At 31.0% G+C, this 21,371-nt stretch overlaps 1 protein-coding gene across 2 annotated transcripts in view; it reads left to right on the forward strand.

The window, feature by feature from the left end:
- LOC129231317 (vinculin-like) overlaps positions 1-21,371 on the forward strand; it is a 91,558-nt gene that overhangs the window by 45,319 nt on the left and 24,868 nt on the right. The window contains exons 10-18 of one of the 2 annotated variants that reach the window (XM_054865606.1): positions 453-545; positions 3,803-3,872; positions 6,172-6,320; positions 6,394-6,459; positions 12,908-13,019; positions 13,266-13,463; positions 14,152-14,243; positions 20,127-20,229; positions 20,364-20,474. In XM_054865606.1, the coding sequence (XP_054721581.1) occupies positions 453-545; positions 3,803-3,872; positions 6,172-6,320; positions 6,394-6,459; positions 12,908-13,019; positions 13,266-13,463; positions 14,152-14,243; positions 20,127-20,229; positions 20,364-20,474 (994 nt within the window). The remainder of the gene's footprint in view (positions 1-452; positions 546-3,802; positions 3,873-6,171; positions 6,321-6,393; positions 6,460-12,907; positions 13,020-13,265; positions 13,464-14,151; positions 14,244-20,126; positions 20,230-20,363; positions 20,475-21,371) is intronic. The other variant, XM_054865607.1, reaches the window with a different exon arrangement.

Here is a 21,371-nt window from a genome sequence, read left to right on the forward strand (position 1 = left end):
AAAGTACTAAAAACTGCTAAAAATCATATAAAACATTGAAAAACTTTTTCTAATTAAAATATCGATTTAAAATATAGCCTATAGCCTTCCTCAATAAAAGACTATTCAACACAAATAAAACTTTTCAATTTGACCCAGTAGTTCCTGAGATTAGTGCGTTCAAACAAACAAACTCTTCAGCTTTATATTATTAGTATAGATATGCATTCTTATTGTTTTAATTGAATATACAGTGAAGCACCATTTATACGTTTCTCTTTTATACGTTTTATCATTTATACGTTTTTTAGTTTGGTCCCTGCAGAGTTTATTACATGTTAATGTATCCTGCTGTACGTTATGTTCATAAAGTCCCTTCAGAAATGCATAAACGGTGCTTCACTGTATCAGGAAATAATAACATGCTTTTATGTGCTATAATTTTACTATTGATTACTTCTTTTTAAATTCAGGGAAACAGTTATCAAGCTATAAATGTTGCTCAAACAGTATCTGGTAAATTGCAAGAGCTTAAAGCTAAGATTCAAGAGACAATAGTTAGCAGAGTAAGTATGCTTTTGAATTTTTTTTCCTTTGTCATGTAATAAAGTGTTCGTTTTTTGAAATTTTCTCTTCACTTTTATATTTCAGTATATTATTTTTTTTTCTTTCATAATTGTTGTAAATTCAGTATTAGTTTTTGGTTCAGTATTAGTTTTGGTATTAGTTGTCTATTGCTTCCGTCTTTTTACATCCTTCAGTGAAACATTTCAACTCTGATAAGGTTGCCACGCCACAGGAATACCTGAAAAAAAGAAAAGAAAGGGGGGGGGGGGAAACAGGAAAAATATAGGGCATTTAAAAACCTGGAAAGTGCAGGGAATTTTACTTTTTTTAAAAATTGATTTTGAAAAAATCAATGCCTAAATATTCAAACTTCAAAATTTTAATAATAATAATAATGATGATGAAATACTATAAATAAATAAGTTAAATAAAATAAACAATGGTAATTTTACTTTTATTTATTTATTTATTTTTTGTCTAAATAAGTAGTAAAATGTCTGTTATTAAAAGCTAAAATTCCTTGGTTTCATTTGACATGCATCTTGAATTTTATGCTAATTAAATTTAAAGAGCATAAGATTTATCATCAATGTTTATTGTTCTGTTTAACTTATGTATTTTTTTAAAGGTCCAAGCAATAAATGGTTAAGAGAAGGTTTTTTTTTTTTTTCAAGTGAAATATGAATTGCAGTCACCCTGCTATTTCAGTTTTAATGAATTCTTCTTTACTTCTTATTTTTATCTCTTTGTCTTTTTTCCCCTCCCATCTTGTGATGAAACTAACAGGACATTAATGTTCTTGTCAAATATCAGTGTTCACTCGTTCATAGTCTTGCATATTCATAAAGGGAGAACAAAGAATTTTCTCCCCAAAATTGAGTGGCAACCCTGACTGAACTTTTCTAGCTTATGAAAAAGAATTACATTGAAACTAAACTCTGCATACACACATGTCATAGCTAAATCAATATTCTTCAGCCCATACTCAAGTTTTGAATTAAGTTAGCATTTTTGTATTATTTATCTGGATAGTTGTCCCTTGTTCCTATCTTTTCTCTTTCTTTTTTACAAAAAACAAAAATTAACGTTAGTTTGAACAGTTTGACATGAAGATATAGTTATTATTAGCTTATCCAGACTTACCAGATCTAGTTCTTAACCAGAAATTCCAGTTTTTTTTTTTTTTTTTTTTGTATTTTTGGCATTAGAAGTGAAGAAAACTTCTAGTCTTCAAAAAGAACTTAGTTTGTTATCTATTAGTATCTCTTTATTAGTTCGTTACTGTACTTTTCTTATGAGAATATAAGTGTGTATAGATGTAGTTATAAGAGTGCAGCAGTTCCAGTGCTCTCTTTGCTCCCCTCTTTTCATCATCATCACCACTGGCTCAACCACCCATTGTGGGTCCTGGCCTTTTCCATAAGTTTCCTCCAGTTGGTTCTATTTTTGGCCTGACTTCTCCAATTTGAGGATTTGATAGTTTTAAAGTCCTCTTTCAAACAATCCAGCCATATAATTTTTGATCTTTCTCTTGGAAGTTTGCCAGTTTGTCTTGCACTTGGGATCTTAAGTGGGATGGACTCAGAGGACATGCAGATAACGTGTCCTGCTTATCTCATTCTTTGCAATTTAGTGTGTTTTATTACTTCCCTATCTCAATAGCATCTGTGAAGTTCAAAGTTCTATTTCCATTCCCCCAAACATACCATGTAGAATTTTTCTTCCAAAAATTGACGAAAGAGACCTGTGCTTTTGGTTCATAGCCCATGCCTCTGAACCGTAAGTCAGAATTTGCTAAGTGATGGTTCTATAAAGTAAAATTATGCTCATCTTAACAAGTTTATATTTAAAGTATTTTTTCATACCATAATAGACTCGATTTGCTGCAATTAGTCTTTCATTTATTTCTGGTCCTAAATCATTCTAGGAATTTACTTCGGCAAAAAGGTCCCACACTTTTTTTTTTACGAGAGTTATTTCTTTTTTCCTTTAATTTCCTCTTTCTCCTTTTTTTTTACTGTCCAGATTTAAAAAAAAGTCATTCGGAATCTCTCCTCCTTTAATAACTGTAATTTCAGAACATATTGCTCAGATTGTTTTTTTAGGTGAATGGAATAGTAACCAACCAACCACAAACCTGGTTAGTCAAATGCATCTGCTACGCTAAAACACATTTCTTCCTCCATAATATTTTCAATTACCTGCCAATCTTTTCTCTAGAATCATGATTCACAAAGAACCTAATGTTTTATGTTATAAATAGATTTATTTTTCGAAAAAACGTTCATGATCGAACTAAACTTCTCTTTTGTCCTTAATTTTCTCTTGGGTCTACTGCCTTTGCCTTGAAGGCAGGATCTTTTTTTTTTTTGGAATCAAGGAAGTAAAATTAATCTTGCTGGTCACATTCAATGCCATTACAAGTATATTTGTCAAACTTTCCTTTTAATCAAATTCCAACTACTAGCCTCCCCCTTGTATACTTGTTTCTGCATTAATCAAAGTTTTTACCTTTTTTTTAAAATCTTTTTTGTTAATTTGCTCTAAAATTAGCATTTTGGTTGATTGATGGTATAAAGTTGTACAAAATTTTGATAACCGTGGAGTACTTTAGACTCCTGAAAATTTGCTTCAATCGCAGAAAATAAATTACAGAAAAATAGAAGTCAAAATATATCTTACAAAAAGGTAAAAATAGCTATACATATAGTAATGGTTGAGTTTGAGGAGTTTTCCTTTCAAGCATATCTGGCTCTTTTTAGTAAAAACTATCTCTAAATAGCTTAATTTTTACTGTTAAATGTAACTGAACAATGGGTAGTGATCAGTATATGTGGAGAAATACTGATTCAGTAAATTTTATATTGAAACAAAGCAAAAGTTAATGTGGTCTGTTGGATGCATTAAGTTAAAACTTATAGTGTAGATATTTTTGAAACCGAAAACAATTATTAAGAAATCATGTACATTTTCCAGTTTCACTAAAATTTGGCTATGTTGAACTTTCATAGAAAAATAGTTTAAGTGATTTGCATTTCTTTTATATTTTTGAGTTTTACCTGTATATTCATTGCTTCAATGTTTAGATATGTTTTGCATTGTCTCATGAAACTTAGTTACAGGCAGAGAGTAATACTTTAAACTTGTGTTAATATTCTTTGTTTAAAGTGAATGCTTTATAAGTGTTGCACATCACATGACTGATTATTTTATTTTCTGTTAATTGCTCCAATATCCACTCTATTTTCCTCCGTAGGTGGTTAAGGATTTCATTGATATTACTACACCTCTTAAACAGTTTACTGATGCAGTTTTGAAACCAGAAGGTTGGTATTTATTGAAAATTTTTATTTCTATTTTAATTTTGTTTAGCTAAGCTAAAAATATTCCTTTTGTTTTTCTCTTGATATATAAAATCAACATGCTTGCATTAAGAAATATACTTTTGTTTATATAAAGATACAGTGCACACTCCTCTAGTCCAAAGATATTCTAATTGGAATCCGTAGTTAATACTATCTGGGTGTGGTTTTGTCACTAGGATTTTAAAAATCAATCAATAAAAAATGCACCTCAAGCACTTTAATTAAAAAAAAATAAATAAATAGAATTAAAAAAAATTTAAAAAAAACTGTGGTATACTTAGGAAATATATGAAGGAAAGCTTATCAACACATTAATTTATTAGAAAAAAGAATACCATAAGGCTGAATTTCAATTCCCAAATGAAGGGCTACTTATTTCTCTTTAAGCTTTATGGTTAGCGTGGATCAATATTTCAAAATAGACAAAGAAATAACTATTATTTAACTGTTTCAGCCTATTATGCATTCCATCATTTAAAAAGTTTGGCGTCTTATGTTTTTCTACAGCATTATTCTGAATTCTTAGAAAAATATATCCAACTTTGATAATTGTTTTAAATCATTTCAGGTGTAGAGGTAGTTAGTTTTGAATCAGGTACTAGTGGATAGAAGTATCTGTACTGTTAGTTTTTCCAGTAAGCAAAAGTTGGTTCTTGCAATATCTACAGTACTTGGATAATTACAATTCCATCATTAGAGTTTGCCTAAAACAATTTGGTAGCTTTTGCAATAATTATTACTGAAAAATAGAAAGTGAAAATAAAATGAAAATGTTTTTGAACTTCAATATATAACTCTGAGCTATTTAGTTCACTGAAAAGAAAGTCAAAAACATGCAATTTGAATTTAAAAAATACAACTGAAGGGTTCGGGGCAGAAATGTGACAAACCACAAGGAATGACTCTTTGATCAAAATTTTTGTTTCTCATAACTAAAATTGAAATAAACATGACAATGGATTATGTCATTTGGAGAAAAACATATCTAGTTTTATTATTGCAGAATATAGAATGTGTAATGCCTTTGAAAAATTCTATAAATAATTTTTATAAATTGGAAATTGGCCTACTAAAAATTCACATCCTATGACTTATCACACTCTGAGCCCTTCAATTCATCTTTCATTCAATATGTGGGCGACTTCTTAATCAATGGTTCTAGGGACCTATTTATGGGTCAAAACCTTTACGATTTCAAGATTTTAAGCAACTTTTTTTTCATGAGCTTTTAATCTCATCTCTTAGGTATGCAGTGGAGTCTCAAAAATTCAAGGTAAATGGGGCTCACATCACCTCGAATTACTGAAAACTTGGATTATGTGGAAAATTCTACAATATTAAAAATATACACCATTCAGACGACTTAAGGAGGAACATTGCTTCCTGTGTCTAGAAAAGGAAGTATTGTCTTCAGGAAAAATTTATCACTCAGATTTTAATATAAATTTTCATTTTAATTAAGTCTAAACAAAGTTTGACTGTAGATTTTCCCTATGTCCGTACACAACTATGTGGGAAAACTTGTACGCAATTAAAACGTGTATTTTGACAGTGCCCGAATCCATTTTTACAACCGTTCCATGACGTCTGTATCCATGTGCGTGAGTGCTTATGTATCTTGGTGAACACAAAAACGGTTAGTTGTAAGTTGTTTAAATTTTGTGTATGCAACTCATGTGGCATCAAGTTGTGCACTTTTTTTTTTTAAATTGCAATCGAATCTTCCAAAAGAGATGTTAACACATTTTTTGGGGCAAATCGATGTCAATTTTACTTATCGAGTTATTATCTCAAAGGCATTTTTCTTAATCCATATCTTGTAGTTGATGAATAATTCGTACCACTTAGGGAGTGTTGTTGAAACCAATTTTATTCAAGGTGCCTACTTTTATTACATATTTTCACTTTTACACTGAATGTAGTTAATAAATTTTACTGTAACAAAAAAATTTCTGTTTTCAAATTTTAATGATAATCTGTTTTTTAGCTGCTAAAAACATAACTATGAATGAAATACCTTGGATTAAGCGGAACCTCAAACTTTTGAGACTCTACTGTAATGCAGTCTGTGTGATAAATATGTAAAATAGAAGTAACTTTTTTACCCAACTTTAGTAGAACATTTTTACCCCTCTTTGCTCTCTTCTCCACTAGCACCTGCTTGCAAATTTGAGGAAGTAATTTTTTTTTTCAAATTTTTCTTCTAATTTGTATTTAAATCAAGGTTTTATAAGTTATCTTTTCTTACTCTTGCACATAGGAGCACCAAATCGAGAATTAAATTTCAATGAAAACGCTCAGGCTCTTAGCAATTTCACTCATCGCATGGCAGCAACAGCACGTAGTGTTGCAACAGGTGGCTCTGCTAATAAAAAGTTGGCCGAGTTATTATTGAATTCTGCTAATCAGGTAAAAATTCATCATCTACTTCTCACTGTAATTATTAAACCAATGCAAACTTCACATTTTTATTAACTTTCAGGTTGAAAGTTTGACACCTCAATTAGTAAATGCTGGACGTATTCGAATGTCTTACCCAGACAATAAAGTAAGTGCTGCTTCTTAGTTAATTTCTTGTTTGTAAATCATTTCACGAAAAAGCAGCCATTTCTTCCCGCATGTGACAGCTCATTAATATCTTCAAAAAGTAACAATTTTGTAAGGTAATGAGCAAAATGTTTTCTTTTAGAAGTCACTCATACATTTACAATTGCTTAATTTTACAGAGTTTTATTCATTACCCTTTAAAATTTTACTGAAATATATGAGGCGTCAGTTGTGGGATGAAATGTTTTTTTCCATGGAATGGTGCAAATGTATCCTTTTTGTGAAACATTCTCTCTCTTGGAATTTAGTTATCCTGTCTTCCATTATTAAATATACCACATATACTTATTTATATTTACCCTGGAAATATTTGCTATGCACTCGATTTTACTGAATTTCTATGTCTAGTATATAGCTTGATTGTGCTTTCTTCTTAGACAAGACTTTTTCAGAAGACACTTATATTTATTCATGCTTTTTATGGAGAGGCTTATTTATTCATAAAATTCACATCATGAAAGTTTTAATCTGATTTTAACATTTTGTGGGTTCTAGAAATCTTCCTATAATAGAAAAATTTGAAGGTATTTAATATTAATTAAAGTGGGCTGTTAGAAATTATGGCCTTATTTTTTTTTGTGTGAAAACCCAGTAGATATGAATCAAGCTTGGAAGGCAATTAAAAGGCACAAGAGGCTGCAATGATAGTTAAGACTCTTTTCTGAAACAGGCCTTCTCTGAATGTTTCCAATAATGGCAGCACCACTCAGAGAAATGTGGGAAGTCCTGAGAGGAATACTTTGGAGAGGGATTATATTCCCAATGCTTCCCTTTTGCCATTTTTTTTCAGTAAAAGGTTGTAAACTTTTTTGACAGACTTTGTATATTCCAAAGGGTTGGTCTCAACTGTTGACAGAATACTTTGGAAAAAAGGCCATTTGATTGATATTGTTATGATTAACATCATTTTTACTGGTAGTGAGACGCAAACATTAAGTAATAAGCAAATACAGGGTGATTTAAAAAGAATGGTGGGGTTTCACAAGACTAACAATTTGGGAATATCAAACCTACAACTCTAGTAGAGCTTGAATGAAAGTTCTAAGCGTAAAAATTCAATAGGCTACCACCAATGTTAGAAATAAACAGTCATTAGTCACATTTTGAGACCGTGTTTTATTTTACACCCAGAGTTCCATTTCAAAGTGCCGTATTTGACATCTAAAATTTTGGATCATGTTGAAGTTTTGTTTTCTCAACTCATCATGATTGAGACACTCATTTGAGTTGAAGAATAAATTTTTACATTTTTAACTGAAATGAATTTCGCTTTGTAAAAAGTCTTTTTTTTTTCTGCATATTTTGTAATTTCCTTTTAAATATACTGCTGGTAATTAGCATTTCTAGTTAAATAATTTTTTTTTCTGATATGTATTATATAGTAAAATAATTTAAAATGACACTTACACTATCTGACCAAAAGTATTGGAAACTTTCAAAAATTCACATATTTATGGATTTCTCAAGAAATAAAAGACCAATTGCTCTGTAAATTTTTTTCATACAAAAGGTATACTCCAGCCGCCATTTTTCAACAAAAATTAAGTCTGCTATACATTTAGGTGACGAACAACTAATTGAGGAAACATTAAAAGGTTTTTGACCAATTTTTCATTGTAAATAGAATAGCTAGATATAAGCTTTAAATTTCAGAAATAAGTTTAAAACCTATCTAGAATTTATTTTTATATGTTCATGAAAGTAGCTCTTATACCCACGAAGATATAAGCAATTCTTTCAAAAATGTAAATTTTTTTTGAAGGTTTTCGGCTCATATCACACATAGTTTTTAGTCAAACATTACTAAACTTTCAGAATATTTGACAGCATATTGGAGAAACATAATAATAAAATTTGAAGTTAAAATTTTGAAAACTTAATGAAATATAAAAGTTTAAAGCAATTTACTTTTTACTGTACATGCGTAAAAGATAGCAATTTATAACGTTTATAATCCAAAGTTCTGATATATTCTATAACTCATAAAAAATTCCACCTCAATTTCTTTAAAACTTAAAAAGTTATCAACGATCTAATGAGCCGAATTTCTATAATTCTTGGATCACAACGAATGGCAAGGGGTCGTTCGCAAGTTGGCAACACTTTCCTGCTATTGTTGCAGAATGATTCATGATAAGAACAGATTATTTGGGAACGATCCCTCACGATTCATCGTCTAGCCAAGAGTTATTAAAATTCGGCTCATTAGATCGCTGATAGCTTTTTTGATTTTAAAGATATGAAGGTGGAATTTTTTTATGAGATATAGGATATATCTGGGCTTTCAACTAAGAAGGTTATAAATTGCTATCTTTCACGCATGCACAGTGAAAAATTGCTTTAAACATTCAAATTTTACTATTCTGTTTCTCTAATATGCTGTCAAATATTCTGAAAGTTTAGTAAGGTTTAACAAAAAACTCTGCATGATATGAGCCGAAAACCTTTTTAAAAAATTGACGTTTTTGAAAGAAATGCTTATATTTCCGTGGGTGTAAGACTACATTTCAAATTTTTCTTTATTAGTGGAATCCTTTTTAATGCTCACTTTTTTCACGGAACCCCTGGTTTTTCGTCATCAGTTTGCGGTGACGTATCCAGGATTCTGTTTCAGAGGGGGGCCCAGGTTCTTACCTCAAATAGACTATCACATTAAAGAGACTTCATTAACTTTCTTTTTGTTAAATCGCTAATTAAATGGACTTCATTAACGATCGTGCTAATCACTGATAACTGATAGCTATTACTTAGGAATCCGCCTAATTGAAACACAGGTGAATCAGACCAGCCACTTATTCGCAAGAAATCTTAAAGGACCAAAACAATTCCCATTACACAAGCCTAATATTATTCTCTTATTGGGACCGAAAATCCATTTAATTGAACCAAGGAATAAATTAGAAAAAAAAATGAAAATCGCCCGCTTGAAGCGAGTTTCAGGTATGTTGACGTACTTAATAGAAAGTGCAATAAAAATTAATAATAATGGTTTCTTGAAACTTTCAATTAAATTCAGCAATATTTACAGGAAAAAAAATGGTTAACGAAACTTCCATTGCATGGCAGCACTGTGCCAGCAGAGATCAAAATGTCACTGAAATTTCAAATTTCTTCAATTCAGTTCGCACGTTAAAAAATATGTAAATTTTAAAAAAAAACAATTTTTTGGTTTTGAAATATGTAATTTACATTTCATTGTGATTTTTAATGACCGATTTGTACTTTTTGTCACTTTTTTTTCCTCTCTCTCACTTTCAGTTACTTCTAGTTATTGAGAATCGATACGGACTGAAAGGAATGTATCTAAAGCCGTATTGGTCTGTACATATTGTTGAACGAGTGTAAAACGATTACTCGCTTTATTTTAATTTATTTTTTAATGAAAAATTTCGTAAACAGCGATTTTTCTTACTTGTATGCTCACCATACATACAGGGCTTACAATAATCATAAGGGCTTTTAATATTTTTTTAATAGCATGTTCGGTCCAGCTTCACATTATCGGACCAGCCGGTTATTAGGACCAAAATGACCCGTCCCAATGTGGTCCTATAAAACAGAATCGACTGCATTTGTTATTGTAAAATACCAATACTCTCCTATTTGTACCTCTGAGTATTTTTGAAAGGGGAAAATAACCTCTAAATTTATAAATGAGTTATATGATTAAAATATTTTTTCAACTAGGAAAAGAAATACTTTCCTACAATAGTATTAATAATTCCCTTAAATTAACACAAAAGTTTTTGAACCATAAAAATTAAAATGTCTTTAATTCTTCAACAATTCTTTAATTATTTATAAATAATGGACTTGGATGTTACTATGGGTTGATGTCAGACAGAGTTAGAACTTTTAGATGCCTTTGACCAGTACTGCTTCTTAAATTAGTTCTCACTCATTGTTGAAACCATCCTTTCAACTGCTGCCATAGATACAGGGAGAGTATCTAGTATCAAGAGCGGAATATATGAAATTGACATCAAAAGCCCTAACTTTGGGCAATATTTGGTAAAGTTAAGAGAAGGGGGTTTAGTGTGCACTCCCAAAATATTTTCAACATTGAAATCACTCTCAAAATATCTTTGTTGATATTAGATCAATAGCTTCTTCAGAAAATTCTCGAAATAGAAGTTTTTAAAATGCAGTTTTAGGGTATCTTTGGAGACATTAGGTAAAAAGGAGGTGTTTTGGGATTGATCTAGGAAAATTATGAAATTGAAATCTTGAAGGCACAATTTTGGGCTATTTTTGATAGTCTAAAATTTGCATTATTGAAGGCAACAAATAAAAGTATTTCTATAGTGACTAACACTGATGGATATTACCACTCAGATAACAAATTTTGCAAAAGTAAAAGTAAATTTATTTTTAATTTTGAAGAAGAGTTAGTTTTATCGATTTTTTAAAGAACAAATTTGAAAGGTATGAAAAGAAAGCATGCAAGTCTCATGGAACCCCTGAGAGAGCTCCATGGAACCCCGGGGTTCCGGGGAACACAATTTTAAAAACGTTGGTGTAAGAGATACTTTCACGAAAATATAAAAATAAATTCTTGTTAGTTTTTAAACTTATTTCTGAAATTTATAGCTTATTCCCAGCTATTTACTATGAAAAATGATCAAAAACCTTGTTTGGTTTCCTCAGTTTGTAGCTTGTCCCCTAAATGAATAGCAGACATAATTGATATTGGAAAATGACAGCTAGAGTATATTTTATATGTGAAAAAAAATTACAGAGCAATTGGTCTTTTATTTCTAGAGAAATCTAAAACTGGTAATTTTTGAAAGTGTCCCATTCTATTGGTCATATAGTTTATATTGTTTATTTTGCCTAATAGAAACTTATCCTAGGTGTCACCATGACCCCTAAATTTAAATTCTTACATTTAACTCTGGCTATTACTAGATGTCTCTACATATTATTGTATGTGACCCACTTGTTATTATTCAGTTTACCAAAAGGATGATTAAATGAAAGGTGATTAGTTACTTTATGATTGCCCCTGCCCCCCCCCCCCCCAAGTCACCAGATCTAGCACCATGTGATTTTTTTCTGGGGTAATGGATTAGTGATTAATATGCATAACAGCCCCCAAAAGCAGAATACTACTAAATTTTTTGATGCACATCGCAGAACATATGCCTGAGCTGCAGAACAATTCTGTTCAAATGTGAGAGGAAAACTGACACATTTTCTGCAGAAACTGCGATGCCGAAAATCTGCAGAAACCTAGGCACAGAAAATTTGCAGAAAATCTGCAGAAACCGCAGTGCCGAAAATCTGTAGAAATAGCAGTGCAGAAAATTTAAAAACTGCAGATTTTCTACAAACTCAAGATAGAATTTTGCAGAAATTCTGCAGATTTCTTAAAAAATTTGAAGAAAATCTAAAATTCTTACAAACTATGATAATTTGGCGGAAAGCTTGCGATGTTGAATTCAATAAGTCCTTTGTAGGGCTTTCCCAATCGATCTTTATCCACTGCAATTTTCCCCATACACGTATGTTTTGGACACATGCCAACACTGAAACATGTCCATCGCCGGAAATTACGTGTCTTGTTTGAGATTTCAATCCCTTTACATCCAGAAAATGTTTCAATTATTTAGAAAGTTTTGAAGTGTTTTATTATACGCAACCCAAACTCGACTTGACTCATTTTATTTATTATTTTAGTAATTTATTTAGTAACATTATTTTAATTGCTCCTTCATGCAATGTAAAATTACCCCCCCCCCCCAAAAAAAAAAATGTGGTTTGACACCTACGTTCAGATTTTTATAAAATTTTGTATCTTTGCTCATTTTATGCATTTTAGAAAGCATATAAACTATATTTAGAGAATCTCCATCGGTTTAGGTTTGACACCTTGTTAAAGTTTATCTGATTTTAGTTTTCTTGATTAACTAATTTTCAAATTTTAGTGCACTTTAATTAGTCATTTGGTTGAAAGCTATGATGTTTCTGTAAATATATCATTTCCACAGAAATAAATAGCAACAGTCCAGTTTGCTGCCAGTAAAAAAAAAAAACTTCTGAATGAATTTTTATTTTTAGCACCCAATTTGTCGAAAATGTTTTTTTTCGCATACAATGCTTGAAGTACTTGCAGAACCATTTTGATCAAATGATTTTACGTTGCAGAACATCGTAAAATATTCTGTTTGGGGATTGGCTAATATGAACATATTCGTGATATTTTTGCATTTTAATGGTAATTCATTAAGACTAATGAAAATTACATTTTTCTGTGCATGAAATATCTTAACCCCCCCCCCCCCCAAATGACAATTACTAATATGTTTACTTTCAGAGTACGTTGACATCATTGTGTTTTTCGTATATTCTGCATTGAATTAAATATTTGCTATTTTTTTTTTTTAAAGGCTGCTGATGAAAATTTTGAAAACTTAAGAAAACAATATGCAGAAAGTGTGCACAAGATGAGAACATATGCTGATGAAGCCACAGATACTGTTAGTTTCATTAAAATGTCAGGTATGTTGTCATTCAATTACCTTCTATTGAACTGTTATTTTTCATTTTATTTTGTTAATGGCTATTATTACTATTGTTATTTTCCAAAATTCATTTGTTGCTATTTTATGATATATATTGTAGCCCCTTATTATGTTGTGCATGTTGAGAGACAAGAAAAAAACATTATCTATCTGAAAACATGATATAACCAAATTATTTAAATTTTACTTCATGTCTTTTTATTTCAATTTATTACTTTTTCAGAGGATAGTATTAAAGAGCATACTAGGGCTTGTGAAGATTCTATTGCAACATTTGAGCCTCAAAAAATGGTAGAAAACACATCATCTATTGCACGTTTGGCGAATCGAGTTTTGATGGTTGCGAAACAAGAGTCGGATAATTCAGAAGATCCATATTTTGTTGAAAGAGTCAACCAAGCTGCTGATTTATTGCAATCAAGTATGAATATATATTTTTTAAATTATTGTATTCAAGTATTCTAATTATAAAATTGAAAAAAAAAATCAGTTTTACCTCAGAGAAAAGTTTTATATTATTCATTATAAAGTAAAATCAAAACTTCTAAAAAAAAAGTAAATATACTTACTTTCTATCAACTTTGTTGTGAGTGGATTGAAGTTCTGGTAAAGCCATTACAAACATATTGAGTTTGCATATCTTCTACCCAAGAAAATGACAAATGTCATTAGTTCCTTTGGTAGCTTCTTTGTAGACATCAGTTTTTTTTTTTTAATAAACAGTATAGACAATTTTCATCTATGAAAAAAATTAGAAAAATTGAACTTGTTTTAGTTTTAATATTTTGTTCAAACTATAGTGTTAATTTACATCCTTATGAAAAGGTAGAATAGGCTTTTGGTGCAAGAGTGGAATATGATACTGAAAAAAATGTGGATAATGCAAAAGTAATATCTTTTCATGAAAGCAACCGTGTTATTTATACAATCCCCCTGTTTACTTAGTATTTGACACATCTCCATGGTCATATTTTTTTAATTAGAAAATTTCATTTAGCAACTTTATAAATTTAATTTTGATTCAATAATAATTTTTATTGGAATATAGAATTCATTAAAGAGGAGTAAGTATATTTTTTAAAAAAATTCTTTATTTTTCTTAATTTCAGCTGTAACTCCTATGGTTCAAAATGCAAAAATGGTTGCGATGGATATAACTGATGCTAAAGCTGCCTCATGTTGGCGTAGTAGCAATAAAGGTGTAAGTAGATCTAATTTGTAAATATTTTGAAAAAGTGGTAGCTTGACTTTTTTTTTTTAACTTCTTTGTCTTAGCACAACTAAGTGCATCCAGCCAAAGAGGGAACCAAAATCCAGTATTTTTTTAAATGGACATATCAGACATTTTGTAGGATTGCCCCAAGCTGCTAGCTCTGCCACTGCTTTTGGAGGCAATAATGCTCTAAAGTAATTCTATGCTTTTTGAATGGAAAGTTGAATAAATAAAATAATGCTCAGAAACATTTAAGAAAATTGAATGTGACAAGTAATTTAACAATGTTTTAATTAATATAACTTGTAACTACATTTTATTTTGTTAATTAGTGGGTGTTTTTACTGTTACTGAACTGTGTACTGAACTGAAATGCTCAAAGAAAAACTACTGTTATAATTCTCTCTTTAAAAATCAACGTTATCTTTTCTGTACTGTTGTTATTTGTCTAAAAAATATTTCAAGCCAATTATTTTATTTGTATGAAAATTAATACTTCTTTTAACTGTTATTACCAAATTCAAATAAAATTATTAATTATGTATCATGAATTGTAATAATTTACTGTGAGATTGAGGAAAAAAGAAAAAACTTTCCTGAGAAAGAGGGGGGGGGGGACTGAGAAAAATTTTAGTTTGGACTTCAGAGTACAATAATTTTACCCATCTAATTTGCTCTCAAACCAGTAGGTCATTCTACCAGAAATATTTTGCATCACAGATATGCAACTAACACTCAGTAGGAATTACTCTGATTGTATTTCAACGAAGCAGTATTTTGCAACTGATGCTTTGGTTATGTATGCATGTGATACGCAGTAAGAATTACCCTTTTGTTTTAGAATATGAATAACAAATTACCCTCTGCCAACTCTGCGGGTTTTTCCGGGTGATTCCTGGGTTTCGATCATTTCTCTTAATTGTGTATATGGTGTAAGGAACATTTGGTTGTACTAAGAAAGATTATAAAAAAATCTCTATAAAATAATCATCTACTGATTTTTTAAATTTTCTACTGGATTTTTTCCCAGTAGATGTTGGCAGGTATGATTTCTTCCTTCAAATTTGGAAAGAGGAGGGGAGAATATTGCAGCCTTTTTTTTTTGTATTGTAAATACAGTCAAATCTCTTAACTCGAAGCTTATAACTCAAATATTCTTTTATCTCGGAAGTTTTCATCGGGTCCCAAACTCTTGAGACTGTTTTGGAAACTTCCCCATAACGCGAACTACCAATAACCCGAACGTTCTAGCCAGTCCCTTAGGATTTCAAGTTATCAAGAGTTAACTGTATTTGAATTTTGTTTTTGTTATTAAATTCAGTATTAAATTTTCTTTAAAATGATATGTACAAGCTTGTATTTGTGAAAATTTACATTTTCCTTAAGCATACACAGTTTTGAACTATACAAAAAGGTCCATTACTGGAGCCACCAGTGTATGTGTATGTACATATACACTGTAGCACCAAAGGTATTGGGACACTTTTGAAAATATACATTTTTTCCAATTTCTCAAGAAATACCAGAGCAATTATTCTGTAACTTGGGTTACACAAAAAAGAATGCTTCAGCTTATACCTTCCACTAAAAATTCAGTCCTTTGTGTGTTTAAGGGAATGACAGTGAATTGAAGGAAAGAAAAAATATTTTTAATCACCATGCATCTGAAAAAGCTGAAAATACGAGGCGTGTCCGCAAAATAAGTTCCACAAATTTTTTTCACATCAAAAAACTGGTTTAATTGCAAAAAAAAGTACGTTTTTGAAAAGTTCAGTCTTTCTTTTATTTTTCTACATAATCGCCGTTGCGTTCTATGCACTTCTGTATTCGAGGCACCCACTTCTTCAAACCAGAGTCGCCTGTCCGTGTAGGAAACTAACAACCGCATTTTGCACCTCTTCATCTTTCTAGAATTGGGTTTCGCCAAAGTTTTTCTCCAACTCGGGGAAGAGATGGAAGTCACTTGGTGCTAAGTCTGGGCTGTAGGGTGGGTGAGACACCATTTCCCATCCAAATCTTTCGATGAGGGCTGTGCCTAAATGTTCAGTCAAAATCTTGTCAATTGTGATTTTGCTGACCTCCGGAATCTTTTCGGACAGCTCCCGAACTGTAATCCATCGATCTTCAAGCATTGCCGCTTCGACTTTGGCACTTGTTTCGTCGGAAACCGATGGCCGCCCTGCACGGGCTTCGTTGTAGATGTCTGTTCGGCCATTTTTAAAGTCCGTGACCCATCTGCGCACCATCCCGGAGCTCATACACTCTTCTCCATACACTTGACAAAGTTCTTTGTGAATTTCCTTCGCCGATTTCTTCTTAGCGGCCAGGAAACGAATAACAGACCGCAACTTGCAGCTGGCGGGAGACGCAAGAGGAAGCTCCATCGCTGAAGGCTGCTGAGCCAAGACTAAACATTGCAGGGACGCTGGCTTGGTGAGGGATTGGAGTGGGGGAACCAAACAACCTGCCTCTGTTGCCTGGCCGCGCATAGAAACGATCCTAGCACCAGCGGCAGCCCGCGGAACTTATTTTACGGACAAGCCTCGTATAATGGTAAATACCATGCATTACTTTACGTACTAGGTGCATGTATTCTATGAATTTTCATAAAATTATCTCTTATATGAAGATATGAGCAATTCTTTGAAAAATACCATAAGATTTTAGCGCAAACCCGCTGAGTTTTTATCCAAATTCTCAGAATACTAAACAGCATACAAGAGACCAACTATACTGAAGTTTGATAAAAAAAATAATGTTGAATGTTTGATAAGTTATGAAAATTTATAGCAATTATATTATCAGTGTGCATGAGCAAAAGTTAGAATTTTAAAACTTTTATAAATGCACACCTGCGTACATTTGGCGACTCATGAAAAAAAATCCAGTTGAATATCGTAAAATTGTAAAAAATATCAGCGATCTAGTGAACTGTATTTTAATGACTCCTCAGGTAATAGATGTATGGTAAAGGACTGTAAACACATTGTTAATTTGTATTATATATCACAGCATAGTTTATTTGAGTTTAATAAAAGTACCAAATGTTATAATTACTCACATAATTGAAATATTTGGTGGATTTAATTACAAAAGTTGGGTGATATCACAAAATATATGTTTTAAAGACCATGTTATTCCTTTAACTAGTAAAAAGGCCAAATGCAAAAGAAAATCAGCTATAACACATCTTTTATCTTAGTTTACAAATGAAGAAAATAACTTATAAACTATGGTTTACAATCTCACTTAGACAAATATGAAACTTTCTTTTAATTTTAGGAGAAAATCCTGAAAACATATTTAATTTTTTTAAAACGCCTTAAATGTATTGAACTTAACATCTATAAATTCCACAAGTAAAAAATGTTGCAGACAGTAAACAAAAGAAAATATTCTTTTCATCTAAAATGCAGAATGAAATTTCAATGTCTGCTAGCTTTTAATTTTCATTGTCATTTTCAAATGTGTATAATAATCAGCTGATGCTCAGGGTTGCACTGCATTTAGCAGTTTTTGTACTTCAAAAAAATGGATAATATTTATGTTGCTGTTGCAGATTTCAAGTTATGTCAATTTTTGATTGATACAGATCATTGAACTAAAATACTTTCATTCTAATGCTAATTTTCCTGCCAAATACTGGATCCAAATTGTTAGTGTTAAATCTCAAATACTAATGCTAAATCTAGCGTTAAAATGCAAAATTGGGAATAGTGGTTTAACTTAGTTAGAGTGATAACTATTAGTTTAAGAATAACAATTTTATACAGTCCCTTACCCGGTGGCATGGGTGACACTAGGAGTGGTAATTTGCCCCTGCAAACACACAAAAAAAAGAAAGGTTTTAATATTTTATGTGAACATGAAAACACAAAGTTCATACAATTTTCAGAAACAACTACTTTAAGTGGGGTAATGTACACATGACAAAAAAAAAGATTGCTTTCTATATAACTTGCCCTAGACGCAAATGTGCAGGCTGTCGACGGGTCAAAAAAGTAAAGCGGTGTAGGAAATTGATGACCCCATAATTATTTCAAATATATATTAAACACATGGAAAGATAGTGGGGCTAAGTTTTTAAAAAAAAAGAAGTTACTACCATGTCCAAATATTGAGGATATGAACCTAATCCTGAGTATAATATGAGCTCCATGATGTGAGGTGGGAAACAGGCGTTCCTAGAGTCCGCCACCCCCATCCCCAGAAAAGTTTCAAATTTATCGTTTTAAAAATGTATTTTAGTTTCATATTTTTCAAAAACTTGCAATTCCACTTTGAGTGTGACCTCCTTGATGGATGACACTTGGGGCGAACCACCTCACCTCCTGTAATGATGCCATCTATAACCTGAGAATCATTGAAATACAGCTCACTAGATTGCTGATATATTTTTCAATTTTTATGATATTCAACTGAAATTTTTCCATGAATTACCTAATGTACGTAGGTGTGCTTTTTAAAAAGTTTTACAATTCTAACTTTCATTCATGCGCAGTGAAAATGTAATTGCTATAAGTGTTCATATCTTATCAAACATTCAATTTTTGTTCATAAAATTTTTGTATAGTTGATCTCTCATATGCTGTCCAGTTTTCCGAAAGTTTCAAAAAGTTTGACTTGAAACTCAGCGGGTTATGAGCTAATATCTTATGGTATTTTTGAAAGAAATGCTCATATCTTCTTAGATATAAGAAATATATTTAGGAAAATCTATAGAATACACGTACATAGTAAGTAAATTCATGTATGAAATTTACCGCAAATTCTCAACTTTTTACAATGCAGAGTTATCAAGAATCTTTTTGCTTTTTGTCTATTTATTTGCAGTCCCCTAAACGCATTGAGGGGCTGAATTTTTACTGGAAATTATAAGCTGAAGCATCATTTTTAATGTTACAGAACTATGTTACATAACAATTGCTCTAGTATTTCTCAAAAAACTTTTAAAAATGATTTTTTGAAAGCTTCCCAATACTTTTGATTCTGACTTTTTGAAAAATATTGCACCTAGCCGTCATTGAAACTAAATCTACCCTCATGCAGTACTAAGTTTAAATTTTTGCCTCAAAAATTAAGATTATAGCAATACATGTGGTTGGAGACTTTGTTAAGACCCATGTACCAAGTGATCTTTTTATCAGAAGTCTTAGTGGTCAGATTAATTAGGTGCTTTAAATGACCAGTTTTTAAAGCTGTTATAGAATTCATTATAGTTTTATGCTTTAAAATAAAGAAGAAAAAAAAGTAAATAAAGCTTTGGATAATCTCTGTTCGTATATAGAGTAATAGTTTAGGTACATTGTAAACACTATTTGGTATTTTCTGCTAGGTTTGCAAAAAATATCATGAAAATTTTAAAGTATATTTGACTAAACTGTGTTTTTTTTAAAAAGAAAATCAACAGTAGCTTAGTTTGTGCTCTCAGATTTTAGCCAAAGTGCCTCTAAGAATTGCTGAGCATCCTGTAGCTTAATGCTAATTTTGAGCCACTAAGATATAATCAAAAGAAGTGCTTTTATTTTGATCTAAAACATACTTGTACTGGTAGGGATTCCAAATCAGATTTACAATGCAAAAGCCTTGTAGTCTACCTCCTATGCCACTTTGCAACTACTCAAAATGATATTTAAATAAAATATTGGTATTTGGTGCTGAAAGCATAGTTTCTTCAGCAGGTGTTATGTTGTTTAGAATGAAAATTTCAGTAGATCATGACATTGTCTGGAAAAACAAACCTGCTTCACCATTTCATTTAAAGGATAAAAAAAATTGAAAGGTATAATTTGCAGTAACATCAAGTTACCTTACAATATTAATGCATTTTTGTATGATATTTTTGAATGAAATTTTGTCTTGTTTTTGTAGCTAATTACTGCTGTTGGGCAAGTTCTTTATGCTGTCAAAGTAACACCAGACTTTCCTCCTGAAATTCCACCCCCTCCTGATATGAGTGTGCTAAATTTAAATGGTATGTTTTCACCTAAGTATTTGGCTGTAGTTTTGAATAAGTTAATTAAAAGAAATGCTATATCTGAGAATTCATTAAACGCTGCTGTATGTGAAATTATTTTTGAAATGTAATTCTTTGGACTTTTTTAATAGAAAAACATCGTCTTCAAGATATCAAAGTACCTGATTTTGAGGAAATATTTAAAGTCGAAACCAATACTTTTACTTCAGCTGCTGTACCACATACAGTACCAATAAAGAAAGGTACCTTGTAGAAGTGCTGTGCAAAAGTCACTAACACATTTCAACCTTACAAACCATCCCAAAAAATACTTCTTTGCAAATTAATTCCCAAATTTTAGTGTCCAAAACTTATTAATTCTGCATGACATACTTTTGTTGAATGTTTTTTATGGAATGATTTTAACATTGCGATGAAAGTGATACATTGGCGCTTTTTTTTTTTGACAAGAACGGTACTTCAAATTTCTAAAAGCACTTATAATAAAACTGCATGAAATGTCACGTGTCTATGTATTTGTATCACCATAATAATTGAGAGTTGTCACAATCATTACACACTTCTATTAACATTAGCAAATTATTTTTATGACATTAATGCAATATTTTGATGCAAAATTCCTTCATAATATTTAAGAATTTTATAAGGATCATGAAGACTAAAATACTCTGATGCTTTAGTGCTGTGAAAGAATTAAATACATTATTTGCTAAGTAGTGCAGTGAAAGATAAAAAATCCGCACAATTTGGGAGAAGTGGTTGTGCTAATTTTAGGATTTTGTAGATTTTAGGCCATAAAAAAACTAATGTTAAACAGTATCTTAAAATTGAAGAGATAAAACAATAACAAACACTTCGAAATATTCATGAATTACTTCATACGACAATTGAATAGCTTATAATCATTTAAAAAAGAATATGATGGCTAATTTTTTCAGTTGTTACTTTAAAAAACTTCTAAATCCAAAAGTAATAATTGCTCTTGTAGTAACCACCACCTTAAGGAAACAAAAACCTATTAACGGTACCAGTTTGAAAGCACTTGGTATTTATTTTCAATAGTTAAGTCTTTTGTTTTTAATTGAAACTCCCAAAATCATCCACATTTCACTTCTGCATGCAGAAGACTTTGTATTTTT

The sequence above is a fragment of the Uloborus diversus genome, chromosome 10 (genome assembly GCF_026930045.1).
Source record: "Uloborus diversus isolate 005 chromosome 10, Udiv.v.3.1, whole genome shotgun sequence".
Lineage (NCBI taxonomy): Eukaryota > Metazoa > Arthropoda > Arachnida > Araneae > Uloboridae > Uloborus > Uloborus diversus.